General features: G+C 34.9%; 4 protein-coding genes and 1 long non-coding RNA gene across 6 annotated transcripts; 2 read left to right on the forward strand and 3 right to left on the reverse strand.

Annotated features, from left to right (window-relative positions):
- Positions 1–3,824: 3,824 nt before the first annotated feature.
- On the reverse strand, positions 3,825–5,237 carry LOC110932226 (zinc finger MYM-type protein 1-like). Its single transcript, XM_022175578.1, has 3 exons — positions 4,524–5,237; positions 3,984–4,443; positions 3,825–3,877 (listed from the first exon to the last, which is right to left on the reverse strand). Exons 1-3 carry the CDS (start codon positions 5,235–5,237, stop codon positions 3,825–3,827), a joined length of 1,227 nt encoding a protein of 408 aa, XP_022031270.1.
- Positions 5,238–6,166: 929 nt separating this feature from the next.
- Positions 6,167–6,820, forward strand: LOC110932225. Its single transcript, XM_022175577.1, has one exon. It carries the CDS (start codon positions 6,167–6,169, stop codon positions 6,818–6,820), a length of 654 nt encoding a protein of 217 aa, XP_022031269.1.
- A 2,290-nt stretch (positions 6,821–9,110) lies between these two features.
- LOC110930041 lies at positions 9,111–11,962 on the forward strand. Of its 2 annotated transcripts, XR_004888585.1 has the most exons (5): positions 9,148–9,166; positions 9,248–9,322; positions 9,634–9,778; positions 10,637–10,731; positions 11,703–11,962. It is a non-coding gene; the product is annotated as an uncharacterized LOC110930041 (long non-coding RNA). The 2 variants fall into 2 exon arrangements; XR_002587600.2 differs by having other exon boundaries at positions 9,111–9,322.
- A 1,759-nt stretch (positions 11,963–13,721) lies between these two features.
- LOC110930040 (UDP-glycosyltransferase 85C1) lies at positions 13,722–15,869 on the reverse strand. The gene is made up of 2 exons (XM_022173255.2): positions 15,238–15,869; positions 13,722–14,809 (listed from the first exon to the last, which is right to left on the reverse strand). Exons 1-2 carry the CDS (start codon positions 15,743–15,745, stop codon positions 13,878–13,880), a joined length of 1,440 nt encoding a protein of 479 aa, XP_022028947.1. The 5' UTR covers positions 15,746–15,869; the 3' UTR covers positions 13,722–13,877.
- Positions 15,870–17,208: 1,339 nt separating this feature from the next.
- On the reverse strand, positions 17,209–21,476 carry LOC110930039 (UDP-glycosyltransferase 85C1). Its single transcript, XM_022173254.2, has 2 exons — positions 20,922–21,476; positions 17,209–18,243 (listed from the first exon to the last, which is right to left on the reverse strand). Exons 1-2 carry the CDS (start codon positions 21,427–21,429, stop codon positions 17,318–17,320), a joined length of 1,434 nt encoding a protein of 477 aa, XP_022028946.1. The 5' UTR covers positions 21,430–21,476; the 3' UTR covers positions 17,209–17,317.
- Positions 21,477–22,054: the final 578 nt, after the last annotated feature.

The raw sequence follows: 22,054 nt of genomic DNA on the forward strand, positions 1-22,054 counted from the left end.
TAACTGATTGGTAGTTACACTTTATTCCTTGTAAAAAACTAACAACCCTTTACGATTTTTAAACAACTATAACTTTTTCGTACATTAATATTTTTCTAAATAAATAACACCATAAAAACAAGCATTTGCCAAAACAGACAAAACCAAACCAAAATCAACAATGTTAGAGGTCAACAATAACTTAATGATTAACCGAAACCGAACCGAAATTAACAAAAGACTAAATAAGCTGAAAACCGATTAATCGAAAACTGAATTTGCCAAAATCTGGTTATCGGTTTTTTGTACCTTTATTTAACCAAAACTAACCATTGATATTTTTATACATTTCTATCATTTATACCTTCGGTTCATGAATATCATATTTCATACCTCCGTTCATGTATTTATACATCAATTTCACGTATTTATACCTCAATTTAATGTATTTCTAAACAAAAGTTTTAGCCCAAGTTTGGTTTTGGCTATTAACCGAAATTGAATGAACCGAACCAAAAACCGTCAATCTAATCGAATAAACCGAATAGATTAACCAAATATTGATTGGATAATAAAATAGATTAATCGCTGACTTTGGTTGAAGATAATAACCAAACCATGCACACCCTTACCCTTAATGTGTGTGTTTTTCCACTATATCACGTGGACACTCTTCCAGAGTGTAATATAATATAGATCTCACATAAAATTAGAGTAAATTACGTTTTTGGCCCCTGTGGTTATATCACTTTTAATATATTAGCGCAAAATAAGAATTTTTAACATATCTGCCCCCATGGTCTCTATAACTAACCATTTTGGCCACTAAGTCTAGAGATCATTGGGGCCAAAATGGTTAGTTATAGAGACTATGGAGGCCAAAATGGTTAGACTTAGGGGCCAAAATGATTAGTTATAGAGACCATGGAGGCATATATGTTAAAAATTTTTATTTTGAGCTAATATAGTAAAAGTGATATAACTACAGGGGCTAAAAACGTAATTTACTCCATAAAATTATAATCATCTTTCCTTAAGATTGAAATAAAGCCCATGAGCCCAAAAGCTTTTGAAGTCCAAATTGAAAAGCTAATTTGACCCATAGTCCTTCAACATTTGACCTTGGTTTTAAATTTTCACCATTTTACTTTATTTCTTGCCATCCTCTCCGATTCTCTCTGTAAAATCATAAAGGTATACGTTCTCAAGTCTTCTGTTATTTTTTTTTTATTTTTTATTTTTTTATATTTATGTTGATCTTGATGTGCAATATGAGTTATATTTGACAATTATAGAAGAATAGTTTGACCGATATGTCCCTTTATTTTGATTGAATCCTGATATAAACATGCATTTTGTTACTTGTCTATTAGCATGACTTTGAACACACACAAATTAATTATCATTATTTATGCAAACACAAAGTAAACAATTGTAGTTAACTAGTTATTAGAGTATATTGTTTATTTAGATAACTGTCACTTTAACGGTTTTGCCCAAATCATTTAAAAACGCCCATTTTCCTCCTTGATGTTTCGATCTTTTCGCCAGTTTGCTCCCGGCTCTAACTCCATCCATATTGTATGTTAATTGGAACGGTATTTTGGTAATCTCAAGTATAGCACAAGGGTACTTGGATTTGTATGTTAACTTGAAATTACAAAAATACCCATTCAATTAACATACAATATGGATGGAGTTAGAGCCGGGGAGCAAACTGGTAAGAAGATCGAAACATTAAGGAGGAAAATGACCGTTTTTAAATGACGCAAAACCGTTAAAGTGACAAAACCACAGGATGTAAAACGGAAGTTAACTCTTGTTTATTTGTTATCACTCTTAGCTCAGGACTTGTACATTTCTGTTATAGTCTGTTTTAGCTGCATTAGTTACTTGTACATTTCACTTCAGTCTCCTGTATATGTATTCATAGGCGACCTTTGTTTTGTATTGACAAACACATTACCTCTAGCAGTCCTCATGTGTTTTTTTTTTTAATCTGTACTTTTGTTGTTTTTATCAGACAATGAATGAGAATGAAAATAATTCATCAAAACCGAAGAAACAGAAACAGCGGACACTGGACTGGTTTGTTAAGAAAACTAAGAGAGAAGATGCTTCATCCTCATCACAAGTTGGTTCTAAGAATGATCTTAACAATGAAACTCAAGAAACTGAAATGGGAAAATCGAGTGAAACAGATGGTTTGGAATGTTGCGAAACTGAAAGCCCGTTTGCTCGCATATTTAATTCACAGTTTGAGCAATTGATGGCGTTGATCGGTTACTGTAGTATAAAAAAGTATCGACATCCACTCGTTGCCCCCCTTCTTTGTGTGAGGTTTCTGTTCGATCAAGGAATTGATATTTATGGTCCTGGTGTCATCGGAGCAGACAACAAAGGTGATCTTGCTGAGCTTCTTGTAATGTTGTCTGCATACGATGAAAATATTAACGAGGCTGTGATTAAGAATGCTCCGTTAATTGAAAGAGATTCGATCGACGCGTGTTCAAAAGAAACAACTAAATCCATTGTAGAAGACATTGGTGGTGACTATTTTGCCATATTGGTGGATAAATATGTCGATGTCAATGATAACAGGCCAATCGCGTTGTGTTTGAGGTATGTTGACAAAGAGGGAGATGTCGTAGAGAGGTTTCTTGGTATCATGAATGTCATGGAGGTCGACACGGCTTTATCTCTTAAACATGCAGTTGATGCGTTGCTAGAGAAGCATTCGTTAAGCTTGTCTAACATTCGTGGGCAAGGTTATAACGGAGTTAACAATTTGGATGGCGACTTTAGTGGTCTTAGAAGTTTGATCAAGAAAGAAACACAATCGGCTTATTACATTCATTGTTTTGTCAATCATCTTGAACTAACGCTTGCTGAGATTACCAAAAGCAATAGCCTTTTAGGTTCGTTTTTTTACTATCTTGAAGATTTGTTAAATGTGGTTCTAGTTTCTTGGAAGGAAAATGGTCTGCTGACTGAAATTCGTTTTCAAAAAGTTAATCAAGCCTTCGAGGCAGTGGCGGAACTAGAACATTAAGTTAGGGGTATCCTAAATTTTTTTTTTACCGTGCAATCATACAATATTAAAAAAAAAACGACAATAAATAAATAAAGTAAAAGAATTACCTAATAGATTTGTCCTCTTCTTTTTTTCGTAGCTTGAAATCGTTCCATCACATCTTCGTCTTTTACTTCACGAAGAAAATCCTTTTCGACCGCACAAACCATAGCATTGTTCAAATATTCTTGGCCCATTCGATTGCGTAAATCCGTCTTGACAAACTTCAATTTCGAAAAACATCTTTCAACAGTTGCGGTTGCAACCGGTACAAGCAAAGCTAACTTAACTACCCGATAAACTATAGGAAAAGAAATATGCGTTCCCGTTTCAACCATAAGACGCGCAAGATCACTTATTCCATTCAAGTTGTCAAAGTTATCATCATCGCTTATTGTGTGATGAAATGACTCAATATCACCCAAAAGAGTCCCTATTTCTTGTGTAGTAAAATCATCCGGGTACATCTTAGCAAACGCCAATATCTTCGATGGGTCAAACTTAGAAAAACCGTTAGAAGGATTTAAACCCGACATATTTTTTATCAAAGTAGTTGTTACCTCACTAAATCGATTTCCTAATTCTTGAATTTGCATGTCTAAAACCTCATTAAAAATGTCAACCTCAAAATGATGTCGATTTGTAATGACATTCTTTCGGTTTCTTGGGTTACCATAACTTTCCGTCATGTCCAACATTGTAATGTTGTATTTTTTACAAAAGGAAGTCACTTTTTCCAACATCGGCTCAAACCCATTTTGTCTTAAAGCATTTAATGCTCGTTTGTACCATTTATCAAGTTGGCCGCTTCTAATAAATCTTTACCTTTTTGTTGAAGGTGTTTTGAAAGAGCATTTGTGTAACTTAATATATCTCCCATCAAATGCATATAAAAAACAAACTCGAGTTTTTTTAAAATACGATAGAATACCTTTTGCATTTGTTCGTTGTTGACTGCAATCTCCATCTTCTTTAACATATTGGAGTACGGTCACAACTTCCGGAAACAATCTAAGCAAACTGATGATGGTTCTATGATGTGAACCCCATCGCGTATTACCGGCTCGTGCTAGGGAAACCTCTTGGTTTAATCCTTTACCCGTTTTAATTTCACCTTCAAGTAATTCTTTTTCCACTCTAGCCTTTTTCTCCTCCCTTAATATATCTTTTCGTTTGCAAGAAGCTGAAACCGTAGTGACAACCATGGAAAGGAACTCATAGAAAGTTTTGACACCGGTATGTTTTTTTGCAACAGCCACAATAACCAACTGAAGTTGATGAGCAAAACAATGGATGTAATGTGCTGACAGGTTATCTTTCAAAATCAACGCTTTTAACCCATTAAATTCTCCCCGCATGTTGCTTGCACCATCATAACCTTGCCCTCTCACCTAAAACAAAAAAGAATTATAACATTAACAAATAATGATTATTACAATAATGTAAAGAATCTATGAATTTTATTACTTACTTGCTTTATGCTTAACTGGTTGCTTGCTAATAAATCATCAATGGCTTCTTTAAGAGTTATAGAAGCCGTGTCGTTCAAATGAATAATTCCGATTAAACTCTCTCTAACAACCCCAAGTTTATCAACAAATCTAACAACTACAGCCATTTGCTCCTTCAAAGAAACATCACTAGATTCATCTACCAACAACCCAAACACATCATCTTTAATTTCTGCACAAATGCTTGTTGTTACTTCCTTTGAAAAGCATTCAATAATCTCCTTTTGAATCTTTGGCGATGTCAGTTTATTGTTCTTTTTTGCGTTCCCTAATGTGTACTTTCCAATTTCCGGGTGGTTAGTACTAATCAAGTTTAACACCGAAAGAAACATACCTTGAGAATTAGATTTTTCCGACTCATCATGGCCACGAAAGGGTAAAGAGTTTTCTAAACAAAATCTAGCACTCATAACGGAACCAGTAATCGATAATAGTTTGCAATCATTTCTTGGAATTGAAGTTGTAGGATTATCATTATCAACATTCGGACTTGCATCAACGTCATCATTTGCTCGGATATTCTCATTATCAACATTCGGACTTGCATCAACGTCATCATTTGCTTGGATATCATTACCAACATTCGGACTGGAGTCATTATCATTAATTTCTTCGTATTTTCTTTTGAAAAAGTTCCCAATTAAAGCTTGTTTTATGGATTTTGGTTTCGTCATCACTTCAAAGTTCAAATAACAATCAAAGTTCAAACAATTATCAATCAAATAAGTGAATAACAATCAAACAAACCTGAATTCTGTTTCTATCGCTGCTGTTCGAACTTCGATTTCGATTCGCTGCTGTGCGACTGTGCTGCCAAAGTGCCGATTATCGAAACATTATCAATCATCAAATAAAAAGTAACAATTATCAAACAATATGTTCGAAAAATCGAAATCGAAGCAAACCTGCTGAAGTGCTGAACAGGTCCGAACAGGAAGTGGAGAATGAGCTGCTGAAACAAACCTGTAAGTGTTCCGTGTTCGTCACTTCGTCTTCGTTCAATGATCGCCGGCCTGCCGAAGTTCCAGTTATGTTCCGATGTTCGATTTTTTTCCTTCAATCTTGCCTCTATGTTCGTTCGTATGATGAGAATGGAGTCGACGTTTGATATGCCGCCCAAATCAATAAGGAATTGGAGTCGACGTTCGTTGGTATGATGAGAATTGCAGTTGGGCTTTTATTACTTTATTGGGCTCATTAGTCATTAGTTTGCTATTATTCATAACTGGGCTCATTCAGTCATTCGGTTGCTAACTTGCTGTTATTTGGGCAATTGGGCTGTTACATTTGTTGAACAGTTGAACTAGGTTGCTATTATTTGGGCTGTTAAATTTTTTGAGGGGTGTCCTCGTGCTTGTTCAGGGGTGTCCTATGTATAAAAATCGAAAAAAAAAATTTACACTTCTAGTAAAAAGTTGAGCCGTAGCCCGGGCTCCGCCCCACAAGCCTTCAGGTCCGCCCCTGCTTCGAGGATTTCACAACTGAAACTCGTACGTGTTTGAATCAAAAGGCAAGAGTGGGGAGATTGAATGATGATACATGTTGGGGACCTTATTATAAGTTGCTTTCGAATGTCATTGACTTTTATCCTGTGATACTAGAGATGGTCGACGCGGTTAAGAATGAGTCTCCGTGTTCACCTTTGCATCGAGATAGAATTGGATCGAGTCATGTTTTATTATTCGACACTCTTGATACTATCGAGAATTTTGACTTTGTGTTTTCGGCACATTTGATGAAGACAATATTTGAGGTTACAAATGAACTAAGCAGTGTTTTACAGAAAAAGGATGAGAATATTGTTACTGCAATGTCGCTTGTGAAGTCGGTCAAGGAACGATTGCAAGTAATAAGAGATGATGGATGGGAAACTCTCTTAAGTTCGGTCATTTCCTTTTGCAACAAAAACAACATTAAAGTTCCAAATATGGAAGACATGTATATCCGTCCATTAAGAAAAAAACACGAACAACCAAACACTACAAACCTTCATCATTATCAAGTTAAGGTGTTTTTCGCAATCATCGATCTACAACTTCAAGAACTCAACAGTCGGTTTGATGTGGTAGTTATGGAGTTGCTTGTTTGTATGGGCAGCTTAAGCCCCATTGATTCCTTTTGTTCCTTCGATAAGCAAAAGCTGCTTCGACTTGCAGAATTTTATCCTAATGAGTTTTCAAGTATTAAATTACATCATCTCAATGATCAACTTGACAAGTACATTTATGATGTGAGGAAAGATGAAAGATTTACGTGATTAAAAGATCTTAAAGAGCTCTCGAAGAAGCTTGTGGAAGTGAAAAAACATGAAGTGTATAACCTTGTCTATTTACTAATCAAATTGGTGTTGATCCTTCCGGTTGCAATGGCTAGCGTTGAAAGAGCTTTTTCGGCAATGAGTTTTGTGAAGAAAAAATTGAAGGATAATGTAAGTGATGAGTTGTTAAACGATCGTTTAGTCTCTTATATAGAAGGAGAAGTTCTATGTAAGATTAACAATGATGACATCATAAAGAACTTTGAAAGTATGAAGACCTGTCAAGACGAATTGTAAGTTTGTTTGAATCTTTAACTAGATGTTAAGTTATTTTGAACAACCCATTTGTACTTTAAGGTTTACCATTACCTCTCATTTTGTAAGGCCCCATTATACATGTTGCATGCAAGCACAAGAAAAACTTTATGTAACTGTTTTAGCGCGTGAAACTATAAATATGCGTCTCACCAACAATTTAGTTGACCCTTTTAACATATTTTTTATAGGTGACAACCACGAAGTTAGCTATGGACTTGGACTTAGTAGAGACTTGCATTTGACGCCTCGATTGCATGAATATCTTACATGTTAGAGGCATCGTCTTGATAGCTTATGGTTCATCACATTCCCGCGTTTTCGCCTTGATGGGAGGTGTGACAATATGTCCATTTTGGTTTGAGTCAATTATGTTTGGAACTTGTTTGAAAATATGTAATGACAATGGTATCCATTCTCATAGCAGACTATTTTAACTATCCAAAATTGCAAAACAAAGTCTGATTACCAAAATGTTTAGTAATTGATTTTTTTTACCACTGAAGCAACATTACATGGTTATAGGTACTTTCAGCTAAAACAAACCTATCAGCTTGCTTCATGAAACCTATCAGCTTGCTTCATGAAACCTATCAGCTAAAAGTCAACATCTTCTTGAGTTTGCTTGCTTCAGCTTTACTTGCTTTGAACTTGTCTTCAAGATTGTTCTTAACTCTAAGCAGACTCGGGATGATGTCCATGCATCTTTGACCCTTTTATAATCAAACCGTCCAATGAATCGACATTTTGATCCCTAAACAAAGTCATTTTAGATCAAGATTTTATGTAAAAAGTTTTAATCAGGAGTTACTTGGTCAGGACATGCATAGAATCAATGACCTGGATTCTTACTTGTCCATGATGTAAGGATTATTTTTTCTTTCCCACATTCGCAGAACACCATGTTCAGAGGCGTCTCTGAGAATTCACATACCCTGTTCGAGTTTGAAAAAAAAAAGGCCCTTCCATTATGTTTTGTTATTATTTAAAATAAATCAAATTAGTATTTGGTTCAATAAACCTAATTACAAGTGGGTTAAATTCTAATCTATAAGAAATGATTTGTAAATGGCATGTATTGAAAGTGGTATTTGTTTACTATTTGGTTCAATAAACCTAATTACAAGTGGGTTAAATTCTAATCTATTTGATTGTTGTCATGCTTTGATTGTTTATCCAGTTAATTTGATCGATCATTGTGTCATTTTTGGTTCGATTGAGATGCTTAAGCGTGTTTGCTGTTGGTTGAGTTTCGGTATTCGGATCTAATCGATATCGTTGTATATTGGTTCAGATTCATCAGCTTAGGTGAAACTGTTATTTGACCTAATCTGGCTTAACGATTGCTGATGAGTCAAGTCTTTCAAGTTTAATCGGTGTGTTTTGATGAGTTTGTTTGTTGTTCTGGTTTAATGATTGTTGATGCGTTGAGTTTTTTGAGTTTAATCGCTGTGTTTTAATGAGTTTGTTTGTTGATCTGGCTTAACGATTGCTGATGCGTTGTATTTTTTGAGTTTAATTGGTGTACTTCATTGAGTTTGTTTGATGTCTGGGACTCTGGGCTTAATGATTGCTGATGCGTTGAGTTTTTGAAGTTAAATCAGTGTATTTCGATGAGTTTGTTTGTTGATCAGGCTTAACGATTGCTGATGCAGTGATTTTTTGGAGTTTAATTATTGTATATTTCAATGAGTTTGTTTGATGTCTGGCTTACCGATTGCTGATGCGTTGAGTTTTTCGAGTTTAATCTATGTATTTCAATGCGTTTGTTTGCTGTCTGGCTTAATGATGTTGAGTTTTCGAGTTCAGTCGGTGTATTTCAACGAGCTTGTATGTTGATCTGGCTTAACGACAGCTGATGTGTCAATTGCGATCTGTTTTTACTTTTTAGTGTCAGTTTCTACTGGCGCTAGGATAAATTTTTTTGTTAGGTCACGAATGCTTGTTTTGATATTCAATAAATAGATATGATCTTGATTTTGACATTTGATTTTATCTAAAGGGGATGCAAAGGTTCCAGACCCGAGTAAGGTTGAATTAAAACAGAACAAAAAAACGGTTACACTTGTTTTTAATTTAAAACACTAACAACTTATTTTATCTAAATTTTAGAAAAGATTTAAGGATATCGGCTAAAGGAACCTCAAAATAAGGAACAATTTTAGGGAAGCTACATTGATTCCATAGGTATGCAGATTCACTATTCATTCCTTACCAAGTTAAATCTATTCCCATACATTTTGTGAGTGGAAAATTTAGAAAAAAAAAAGAAGTATTATTTAATTAAGAAAATACAAAAAGACTTGAAGTCTGTTGCTTTGCTTGGATATATCTGCTAATGCTTTTGAGGAAAAAAATATTTAGTTTTGTCTCGGTTCAATCAAGTTATATATCACCATTATTAAACAAGTGTTGGAACTTAAATGCAGTTTGTAAGCTAATATATAATACCCTTTTTAACTCTGCCCTTTGTTAAGTATAGTTTTGCTGATATGCAGGTGAAGCCAGAGGAAATAATAGCTATTATCAGTGACTTCAATGAGCCTGGCTCACTTGCTCCAACTGGCTTACCGCTTACACCTTGGTGGGACCAAATATATGGTGATTCAAGGCGAGGCAGGAGCTGTTATTCGAGGCAAAAAGGTATTAATTTACAATTTTTTCTTCTTCTGGTAATTGACATTAGTTTAAATTTGACATTAGTGAAGATATTCTTTTGCAGAGTTAATAACTTTCCTTACTCTTGTACTAGTTTTTAGAGTAAAGTATACAGATGATCCATGTGGTTTACCAAAATTTTGGATTTGGTCCCTATTGTTTGCACTTTGTAACGCATTTAGTCCCTAGCTAAGTAACATGGCACCTTCTATATTCCACTTCTTTTAGCATTTCAATTCTTTTAATATCATTTGCAACTGACCTTGTTTAATTATAGGTATATCTATGAGCCATTAAATATTTAGTCTTTGAAAAATCAGCAATGCATCTTAAAAGTCCCCCTTAAATCCAGAGGTTGCATGTTCAACCCATTTAAATGATAATGGACCAATTTGTCTTGTATTTATTGATTCAAAATGGTTACTGTAAAGGAACTGGGTCAATTGGTCAAATTGGTTGATGCTTATTACCTTTTAAATTGTTTTATACTTTTATTAATTTAAAACAATGAGATTATTGTTTAATAATATAGTTTTTTGTAATTATGTTTACTAATACAGTATTTATATATATAATATAAATATTAGCTGATTTATTTAAAAAATGTACTGACGGGTCAAGTGGTCAACCCAATCTTAGAAGTAACCTTTTACCACTAACCACTTACCCAACGACCTGTTTTGTCAGTATGAGATGAAAAAATACGATAACTAGAATACCCATTTGACCTGTTTTGCCACGTGTAGTTTTAAATTTTTAGAAGTAATGTGTGTTTTGATTTTCTCACCTGCACAACCAAATGTGTTATAAATATGTAATCTCTACTTGTTATCGTGTATGTAGGATCATGAGGAGCAGTTTGAAACCATCTCCCAAGCACGTATATCATCAGTTGACCGTGATTGCTTAAGTGGTTAGGGAGGACATGTCTACACTGTGTAAGTTTCTTTTCGTGTATCCAAGAAGAGGTGTTTAATGCGTTGTTTGATTAAAGAAAGGGTTATTTTGATTCGGGTTGAAACCGGTGCGGGTTAGAACGCGTTTTGGGTCAGAACGGGTTGGTTTAAGAAATGGTTTAAAGCTATATGATACAGATCAACTCAGAATATAGGTGATAAAACAACTTTTCCAAAGCCAATTTAAACTATAAACTAATTAAGTAATGAGCAGCATGTGGCTATCGGATTCGTTAAAGTCAATATCAATTCAAGTTTTAAATTTAAACTTCACTGTGAAAATTGTGACTTTTATAATCAAATCGTCACCATTAACGAGAGCTATGGTTAGATCCTGATGGCACAAGCGAATGCCAAGAATATAAAACAGGAAAACAATGAAGTCAAACTGGATTCAAACGGGTCGACTGAGAGATGCTTGACACTTAATCAGAACGAAGATTTCGCATGGGGTTAATCGGAAAAGGGACTATTCTTTCTCGATGTTTGATGTACGACGAATGATCGGTCTGTTCCTAACCGTGGTTTGATATGTTGTTTTTCATAAACCCTATGCAACCCGCTCATTTCACCTTCTCAACCCAGATTGAACCTGACGATAACCTTTATTTTTAATTAACCCAGTTTGACCCTTTTGACTTAAATCACTTTATGCAAACCCACCATACTATCTTATAAATGATCCAAAATGACCCATATAAAAGTTTTAGGTATATTTTATCATATTTGAGCTGAGATTCCACAATCTTGCATGCATCTTCATAGCATTAGCTAGGTATCACATGTAGATGCATTAGTAGCTGGAATGAAACTTTTGTTCTCTTGTTTGAAGTAAAAATGCACCATGTACCAAAAATATTAACTTTTTGTCTTTTTTTTTTTAATATAAAAACTTGTAGCATTTTGTTCTTTATTGTGCTTGTTATCATTTTTTAGTTGGTTTTCAAACACAGCTGGATAAAGAATGGGAGGCTTGACAAGATTTGGAAAACCAAATGTGAAGAAAGAAAGCTACGTGAGCGGGTTGAAGGAGATTAAGGGGAGCAGCGAATGCAAAAACAATTGAAAGGTGTTATGAGAAAATTAGATTATCCGGATACTTAAAGGTAGTTTTTTGTGTACTGTTTCGATTAATATCTTAAAAATTGTTAGTTTTGTAATATGTAATAACTTGAGTTTATGTTATTGTATCTGTGGTTAATTTGTAAACAAATTGTATTAGATATTTTCTGCATTTTTAGCTGAAAAAACTGATTTTTATTTATTTTTTTTAGATTTTGTTGTTATTTGTCAAAAATTTGTAGGAAACCGAAAATTAATGTATTGTCGAAAAGTTGTTGGAAAATATATACTTAAAGAAAAATATTTGTGGGAAATTTGTAGGAAAAATTAGAATTTATTTGTTGGAAATTTGTAGGAAAATTTAAAATCTATTTGTCAGAAATTCGTAAGAAAAATAAGAAGTTATTTGTCGAAAATTTGTAGGAAAAATTAGAATTTATTTGTTGGTATTTTGTCAGAAATTAAAAAACATAAAATAACATTAATATTATCATTATTAATAAAAAATATTATTATTATTATCATAAAAATATATTTTTTTTTATTTGTAGGAAATTTGTAGCAAACTGTTAAGGGAAAGTTTTATAATTTTGTAGGAATTTTGTCGCAAAATAAAAATAATTATTCGTAATTATGGATAATTTTTCTTATTAATGTTATTAATTTTAAAAGTAAAATATCATAAAATAAATACAAAAATAGGCATAATTGTCGAAGAATTGTAGGAAAAACATAAAAAACTGATTTGTAGGTATTTTGTGGCAACACTTGTGACGATATATTTTTGTCGAAAATTTGTGAGAAATTTTGTCATAATTTTGTAGCAAACCTGATTTTCGACAAGCTTATTTTGCACGAAATTTTTTGTAGCAAATTTGTAGGTAAGACCAATTTCCTACAAATTTGCTACAAATTTGGCTGTCACAAAGTAAACACTTTTCTAGTAGTGAAGGTATGTTTTTTTTTTTTTTTTTTACATTTTTGAAGGTAAAAATATAAATGATAAAAACTGGAATTTACTCTAAAAAGATAATAGAAGTAGTTCAAAATGTAGTTTAAATGTAAATAATAGATTGAGAAGTTAAACCGTATATACAATCTCATCTCATGTACTTTAATAAAATTTATGGATTTGTTAGGGGACCCGGGGTGGGGGAATCTTTCCCCGTGATATATTACTTCCACGCGTGAAATAAGGGAAGAAACCACCGCCACCCATAAAAGTTAACGCGTGAACAAATGGTTCACGTGATTTTTTTGACGCGTGATAAATGGAAGGATGTGAGGGTTTATTGTTGGATGTTGTGAGTGATTGAATAATTGTTGATGATATCCAGATGTGTAAAATGTTGTTCCTTCTTAAAAGCTTGAGGATTCAAGTCATCCTGGACAATGATATAGAGCTAAAAGTAGATTAAATTGTTGTTAAAAATCTTATTTAGTAGATTAGTATATAATAAAAAGGTTATCATTTTCATGTTTTGCATGTATGATTCTTAATAGTAAGGTAAGTTTGTGTACTTCACAAATTTTATTTTGTATGGTAGAGGAAAAACCACACCTTAAACTCATTTGGCACAATTTATGTGTCAAAACTCATTTTGCACGTGTACATGGGGCCAAGTCATCCTGTTTGTAAAACCTAATTTTGTTTTGATTAAGATGTTAAAAGTCTATGGCTCAACTTCAGGTTTACATAACGGACAAATATGCTTTTTTTAATGATTCTTCAATAACTTACATCTTTACTACACAACTTGATATAGCTAAATTATAAACTCTTTGGTAAATATGAAATTATTAAAGTTTTGAGAATAAGAAGCGTAAAACGAATAATCAAACCTGATACATGACAAAAACGACAAAAAATGTAAAAGACGTTCTAACGAATGTTAAGATAAGACCCGTATGAGAGAAATAGTGTACTCATATATCAAAAGTTGTCCTAAATAATACAACGAGCCTAAAGTTTCAATTAATTCTAGTACTCACTCGTTAAATTCAAATTCGATCGAATTATTGACTAGACTCTTACATAAATTCGGTGAGAGTAACCGAATTTTTGACTAGTTCCTTGATAACCTGTTGATTTCATCAGCAAGATTCTTCGTGTCCCAACGAGACGACCCATTAGAATCGGTCGCGATTTCCGCCATTTTCTTCCACTCCAAAGCTTTCTTCCTCATTATTTTACCTTCTAATCCCTCCATCAGCGCCCTCACAAGCTTCTCCACTTCATCCCTTTTCACATTCCTCGAGATCTCCATACCAACCTCCCATTCCTTGCATGTTTGTCTACAGTTAGTTCGTTGATCACCGATAGATGGCCAACATAACATAGGCACCCCAGCCGACAAGCTCTCAATAATCGAACCCCAACCACAGTGAGTCAAGAACCCACCAACCGCCGGGTGATTCAACACCTCTTCCTGTGAACACCAGCTTCCTATAAACCCTTTCTTGTTTATCGCCTCCTCGAGTTCTTGGGGAAAAACCAAAGGCTTCCCATCAACCAAATCCGTCCGTATAATCCAAAGAAAATAATGGTTACTGTTAACAAGTCCCCATCCAAATTCTAATAGATCTTGTACAGACATTACTGCCAAACTTCCAAAGTTGACATACACAACAGAATTGGGTTCCTTTGTCTTTAGCCACTGGACACATTCGGGTTCTTCCTTCCATAAGCTATAGCGATTATTAGTTTCTTTTACGGTAGTCTGGTCCAAAAGCAACTGAAGAGGCCCAATGGTGTAGACATTAGGAAATATGGATTTAATCTCACCCACAAGACGGGCCTCCAGTTCCTCAAAAGTATGGATGATCATGTGTGAGACCTTATGAGCCTCTTGAGCCAATCCCATGAAGAAACGAAACATAGGGTCGTCACTGCTTGTGGCTAGTGTAAACTCGGGTAGATCCTTCAAGCGGATTCCTTCCATTCCAGGAATCCAATCTATTTCCATGTCAAGATACCCATTCCTCAGATAACTTTCATCTGCATATAAACAAATTGAAAGGATAAATAAAAATTATATTCACAAGCTATATAGAAGAGAAATAGGACCACAATCAGTGGCAGATCCAAGAAACTTTTCCAGTAGGTTCCTATATAGGTTTTCACTAAAAATTCTATATTTTCTATATAGGTTCTCACTAAAAATTCCAAACCGAGTGGGTTTTGGAAAACATTCAAATTAATACTACGATATCCCTAACTAACTAACTAACTAACTAACTAACTAACTAACTAACTAACTAACTAACTAACTAACTAACTAACTAACTAACTAACTAACTAACTAACTAAGTAACCGATATTAATTCTTTAACAATGCAAAACTTATAAACCAAGGAGAAAATATTCATATTAATTAAATCCAATATATACGTACTATTCATGTTCACAAATGCAAGACACCTAACCTTTAAGTGGGATGATTTCTTTCTCTGTTAGAACTTTAACCTGGTAAAAGCCCATGAATCCACAAGCAGCCATGGTCCAGAAAAGCATGACGGGAACCTTAAGCTTCTCTGCAGCGTCAATCGCCTTGGTGAAAGTCATGAAACCATCACAAACCATACATGTAATCGGATTTTCAAGCCCGGATACAACATCAAGAAAACAATCAAAGAAATTAGTTGCAAGGTAGGCAACGATTTCAGTTATGGCTTCAGTAGGTTTGACACCGTCGTCTGTAGCAGAACTGAGCCCATCAGGAACCGTTTTGAACCAGAAACCAGGAGCCTCCTCGAGCCCAGCGGAGTCCACGAGTCGCTTATGGTTGGTGTGGGTGTTGATGAAGGTTATATAGATGCCATTTTGGTGCAGAAGCCTGGCTAGTTTGAGCATGCACTTGATATGGCTTTGTGTGGGAAATGGTATGAACACAACATGAGGCTTCTTGTCAACAATTTTGGGCACTGGATCCATTAATTCATGTGTGTGTTTTTGGGTGAATGATCTTTGTTAATATGTACATCTTATATAATAAGTATATATCATTGCTTCATGTGGTTGATGTTGTGCTATAGTGTTGGATCAGCATTTCATCGATTTACTCGTGCTAGTGTTCGAGAAACATGTTCTTGTGGCTTTATACGTGCACATTTAGTTTGGTGGGCCAAAATCGTCTGAGACAAGTTGATGGGTCAAATGAGGACTTTGAGGCCCCTCCAATTATAATAAATTAAATTCATATACTTCTTTGGAACCACGTAAATGAAATCTTTTTATACTAATGTAAGACTTTAAGACCATAGGTAGTGGACCACGCCCAGGGCATGACCACCCCAATGTCGCCAACAATCCGCCTCTTCATGTGTGGTTGGAACCACGCCTTCCCCCTCACACCCCCTCCACGCCCCACCGACGCGGTGTTCATGCTCCATCCACGCCGGAAACCTGCAAAAGTGACCACACTTCGAGCCAACTCGGATCCCCCTCACACCCTCATCGACACCAATTATGTATGGTCTAAGTGAATTTCAAAAGAGAAAGGTTTTGGTAGTTTCTTGGGCATTGGTTGTGTTGGAGGGGCAGCTAAAACTGAGCATTATGTGGGTTATAATTTGGGTGTGCCTATTGGCACACTAAAGTGTCTATTGGCACACCAAACCCTAGCAAAATCAGGGTTTATCTACGCTGCCTATTGGCATACTAAAGTGTCTATTGGCACACCAAACCCTAGCAAAACCCTAGCAAAATCAGGGTTCGTACCCGTATCCGTAATCCGGATACACTTGATGCGCCGGGTAATTTGGTTCATCAACAGGTGGAGTGGGAGTCTTGTTCAAGTCTGGCAACTGTGTTTTTTGATCAACAGGGACTCCAGACACAACCTCCTCCTCCTCATTGGCATCATTTGCTCCCCATGTGTCGTTAGAATAGCGATTACCGAAATAATTCTCGGTCCAAAATGATGACATTTTAACAAGATTGAGCAAAAAACAGAACAAATGATTTTGGTTTGGGGTGTAAATTGTTAGTGCAGAAGAAGATGAAAAAGAAAGCAGAAGATGAACTCGAAGGGAACCAGAGATGCATGGATAAATAGACTTTCAAATTTACTTCAATAGGCAGCGTATAGCTCTCTACTCCCTGTATTACTTTATTCACGTGCCCAGACAACATCGTATCAGTGTCAAATCAGTCTGACATACGCTACGTATTGATCAATACGCAGCGTATAGTGTTACCAGTACACGCTGCGTATTGGTCAATACGCACCGTATGTCAGAATGATTTGACATGGTACTAGGTTTGACTGTCTGGTCATGTACATGCCCCTTACATACGCTGCGTAGAGGTCAATACGCAGCGTATAGGGTTAGCCCTATACGTTGCGTATTGACCTCTACGCAGCGTATGTAAACCCTAAGTGTGTAGATAGTCTGCCAAAGTGTGCAAATAGTGAGGGCCTATAATTTTGATACTTTAAAGTGGAAACATACAAATAACTCCTTAGTTGATACATCATAACTAAGTCTACTAAAATATCTAGTTTCATGATAACTTGATGATTTCATTAGCAAGATTATCCGTATCCAAACGAGACGACCCATTAACATCGGTCGCTATTTCCGCCATTTTCTTCCACTCCAAAGCTTTCTTCCTCATTCTTTCACCCTCTAATCCCTCCATCAGCGCCCGCACAAGCTTCTCCACTTCATCCCTTTTCACATTCCTCGAGATCTCCATACCAACCTCCCATTCCTTGCACATTTGTCTACAGTTAGTTCGTTGATCACCGATAGATGGCCAACATAACATAGGCACCCCAGCCGACAAGCTCTCAATGATCGAACCCCAACCACAGTGAGTCAAGAACCCACCAACCGCCGGGTGATTCAACACCTTTTCCTGTGAACACCAGCTTCCTATAAACCCTTTCTTGTTTATCGCCTCCTCAAGTTCTTGGGGTAAAACCGAACGCTTCCCATCAACCAAATCCGTCCGTATAATCCAAAGAAAATAATGGTTACTGTTAACAAGTCCCCATCCAAATTCTAACAGCTCTTGTACAGACATTACTGCCAAACTTCCAAAGTTGACATACACAACAGAATTCGGTTCCTTTGACTTTAGCCACTGGACACATTCGGGTTCCTCCTTCCTTAAGCTATAGCAAATATTAGTTTCTGTTTTTGTAATCTGGTTCAAAAGCAGCTGAAGAGGCCCAATGGAGTAGACATTAGGATACATGGATCTAATCTCATTGACGATACTAGCCTCTAGTTCCTCGAAAGTATGGATGATCGTATGCGAGACCTTATCGGCCACTTGAGCGATTTCCAGGAGGTAACTAAATGCAAAGTCATCATGTTTTGTGGCTTGTACAAACTCAGGCAGATCCTTCAAGCGGATTCCTTTCATTCCAGGAATCCAATCTATTTCCATGTCAAGATACCCATTCCTCAAATAACTTTCATCTGCAAAAAAGAATGTAAGTTTGTTAATTAAGGAGAACTTAGGCTAATAAAAAATTAGTAAACTTCTTGAATTTATAATTATTTTTCATTACTTGTGTTTTAGTGGTTATAATCATTTGAGTTCAAAATTAAAATGTTTAACGTCCTGAATTCCTATATATTTTTTTATAACCTTTTGAGTCCTTTTGGGTTCATTTTTTTAACCTTTTGAGTCCGATATTTTTAAACAAAAACTGGACTCAAAACGTTATAAAATGAACAAAATTGGACTCAAAACGTTATAAAATGAACGGTCAGGGACTCAAAGTATTAAACTTTTTGATTTTGCACTTAAGTGGTTAAAACCACTAAAACACAGAAACTCAAAAACTAATTTAGTATAAAATATAAGTTAACGTATACATATAGAAGTCAAACGCAAGTCTAGTCAACTAATTGGGCTCTAGTTTAGACTTGATTTAAATTTGTACGATATCAAGTAGTTCACAAGCAGTCATTTGTTTACACAACTAATCACGAACACCACACATATTTTCTTAGCGTCCACCATCGTCATCCGATATTTTTTGTTGGTTTGCCCTTTCACAAGAATGTAGTAGCGAGGTCTAATGCTTAAAAAATCAATAAACAAAGTTATTTCGAAATTAAAAGAAGTAAAGTTATCAAACCAAACTTCCTTAAAATTTGCTAACATAAAAAAGTAACTTAAAAGGTATTATTCAATTATCATATATTTTATATCAACTAGTAATAGTAATAAGACCCGCGCGCGTTGCGGCGCGGGTACATCGCAAACGTCGAACGGATTAGTCCAAGCGTTATGTGATGTGTTAATCATATAATAATGTGCGTTTCGACGTATCCGACTGAACTCAATGTAAGCTATAGATGTGTTGCAATTGGATTAAAATGTAAAGCAAATCGAGTTTATACTGTACAATCATAACGTATTATATGCGAGATGCGACTCGACTAACTCGAATTTATACCATCAAGTCAAAACGTATTATATATGACCCGATTCATATGTAGGAAACATACAACATAAAGGCCGAAAGCGTATACCAAATTTACGTCAAAATGTAAAAAAGGAAAGTTTAAAAGTTGAGGGATCGATATAAAGCATATGTGCAAAAAACGTAAATTACCAAAGTATAAGTAAAAAATGCAAGTTACAAAAGTAGAGAGTAAAAAAAAGGAAAATTCTATATGCAAAAAATATGAACTACAAAACTATACGCTAAAAGTGGAAATTTTGAAAGTCAAAGCGTGGTGGTTTCACTGACTTTGTACTTTAAGTAATATAGAAATTAATAAAAAGCCAGGGGCTAAAAATGCCAATTGTTAAAGTAGAAGAATAGGAAAGTTAGATAAGGGACTAAAATTGATTACTCTAAAAGTGAAGGGGCCATAGCAAAGCTGATGGGCTTGAAATGAAATATTATAAAAGTTTAAAGAGTAGCAAAGCTGAGGGGTTTGAAACACAAAATTATAAAAGTTTAGGGGGTTTAAGGCAAAGCCTGTGTATCACTTTGTCTTTTAAGAGTTTGTAGAACTAGATTTCCTTTTTTGATTTCAACTTATTTCTCATGAAGTAAAAAGTATTAAATTACTATTTATAGACATGTTTATATTTATATACTATTAATTTGTAATATTTGTATACATGTTTGGTTGTAAATTGTGCTCAAGTGGTTGTATTTTAATTAAATAATGGTTTTATTAGCTTACCAAATTCAATTTGTTTTGTATGCATGTATGGTTGTAAATTGTGCTTAAGTGGTTGAACCCTAACAAATAATGGTTTCATTATCTTACCAAATTTAATCGGTTTGATCCATTCAAAGTTGTGTTGTTTTATTTGTAAATATCTAATTAATTTAGCCAAAATCTTGTATAAATATAATTTGCAACATATTGATGCAATGGTTGTTGTAATATATGCATTATGGTTTGTATAGTGGTAATGATATATGTTATATATAGATTACGATGAACCTGTCAAACAGGAAAAGATAGACGCGGGTTCATCGTAATGCGCGAGTCCTAGATCAACCACTACAAGAAAATCTGAAACTTCTTACACCAGTTTTCCTAGGAAATGCGTCATAAAACTGGTTTTTCTACGCATTATGACAAACACCTGATGTAGGAAAACAGCTCGTAGGAAACCCGTTTTCAACGCATTTCCTACGCAACTACCTACACATTTTCTACGAAACTACTATGTCGCAAATTGCTACGAATCTCCTACAATATATTTAATTATTATCTTTTAGGATTTATTTTTTTGCTACACATTTCTGACAAAAAAAAAAAAAAACCAAAGAAGTTAACAAATATTAATACAACATTATTTGTGATCCAGTTCCTACAAACTAAACACTAGTTTATCTTCAATTTACATTTTGGAAATTAATCATTTCCTATGTAATATCATAATTTGTAAAATATATAAGACATTAAATAAAAAAGTTAACTACAATCAGCAAACTAAAAACAATACTAGACAGATTTAGATGAATCTAAACTTAAAGAGACTAATGTTATTTATATTATTTTTAGCTTATATTTAAAAATTTTTAATTCACTTATAAAAGTTATTGAAATTATATATATAAAAAAAGATTTATTAGAACCAAACTTTAACAAGTTACATTGCTTCAGGAACACCTGACCTTTAAGTGGGATGATATGTTTCTCTGTCAGAACTTTAGCTTGGTAAAAACCCATGAATCCACATGCAGCCATGGTCCAGCAAAGCATGATTGGAATCTTAAGCTTCTCAGCAGCATCAATGGTGTTGGTGAAAGTCATGAAACCATCACAAATGATACAAGTAACCGGATTCTCAAGCCCGGATACAACATCAAGAAAACAATCAAAGAAATTGGTTGTAAGGTAGGCCATGACTTCATGGATGACTTCAATAGCTTTGGCACCCTCTTGTGTAGCAGAACCGAGCCCATCAGGAACCGTTTTGTACCAAAAACCAGGAGCCTCCTCGAGCCCACCGGAGTCCACGAGTCGCTTATGGTTAGTGTGGGTGTTGATGAAGGTTACATAGAGGCCCTTATGGTGCAGGAGCCTGGCTAGTTTGAGCATGCACTTGATATGGCTTTGTGCAGGAAATGGTATGAGCACCACATGAGGCTTCTTCATGTGGATTCTGGGCTCCAGATCCATTAATCCGTTTTTGGGTGAATTATGTGATATGGTTCGCTCCACTTTTCAACACACTCATTTAATGGTTTTGGATTGTTTATCAATCGTTGTCCACAAGTGGACCACAAAAATGTTAATGTCTTAACAACTTTGAAGTCCGGTAAAACGTATCAGATGAGAGAAATTCAAACCCAACACTCTTCACACCGACACTCGCTAAGCAACCAAAAGAGAATTAATTCAAATAATAACTTGTGTTTACATTGATCGAAAACCATAATAAAGAACACCAACACTCGTATAGCCTAACATACCAAAAAAATCCATATGTTTTGAATACAATTACTTTAACAAATCAAAAAAATGGGGTTTTTGAAATTTGGACTAAAATGGCAACAAAATGCAAACCACAAGGACCCAGATGTAATAAGTTTGAAATTTGGACTAAAGTGGCAAAACTGGCCAAACCACAGGGACCAAAATGGCAGTTTACTCACAATCAAATTTGCAATCAATTTTGTGACCACCATTTCAATCACAATAAATGTGTAGAATTAAAACGATATTGAAATTCCAAAACCCAATCAAATAATTCTATACATTCTTCACAATGTTCTAATTCTTAATAATACCAAAACATTCAAAG

Source organism: Helianthus annuus, chromosome 3 (assembly GCF_002127325.2).
Source record: "Helianthus annuus cultivar XRQ/B chromosome 3, HanXRQr2.0-SUNRISE, whole genome shotgun sequence".
In the NCBI taxonomy this organism is placed as follows: domain Eukaryota; kingdom Viridiplantae; phylum Streptophyta; class Magnoliopsida; order Asterales; family Asteraceae; genus Helianthus; species Helianthus annuus.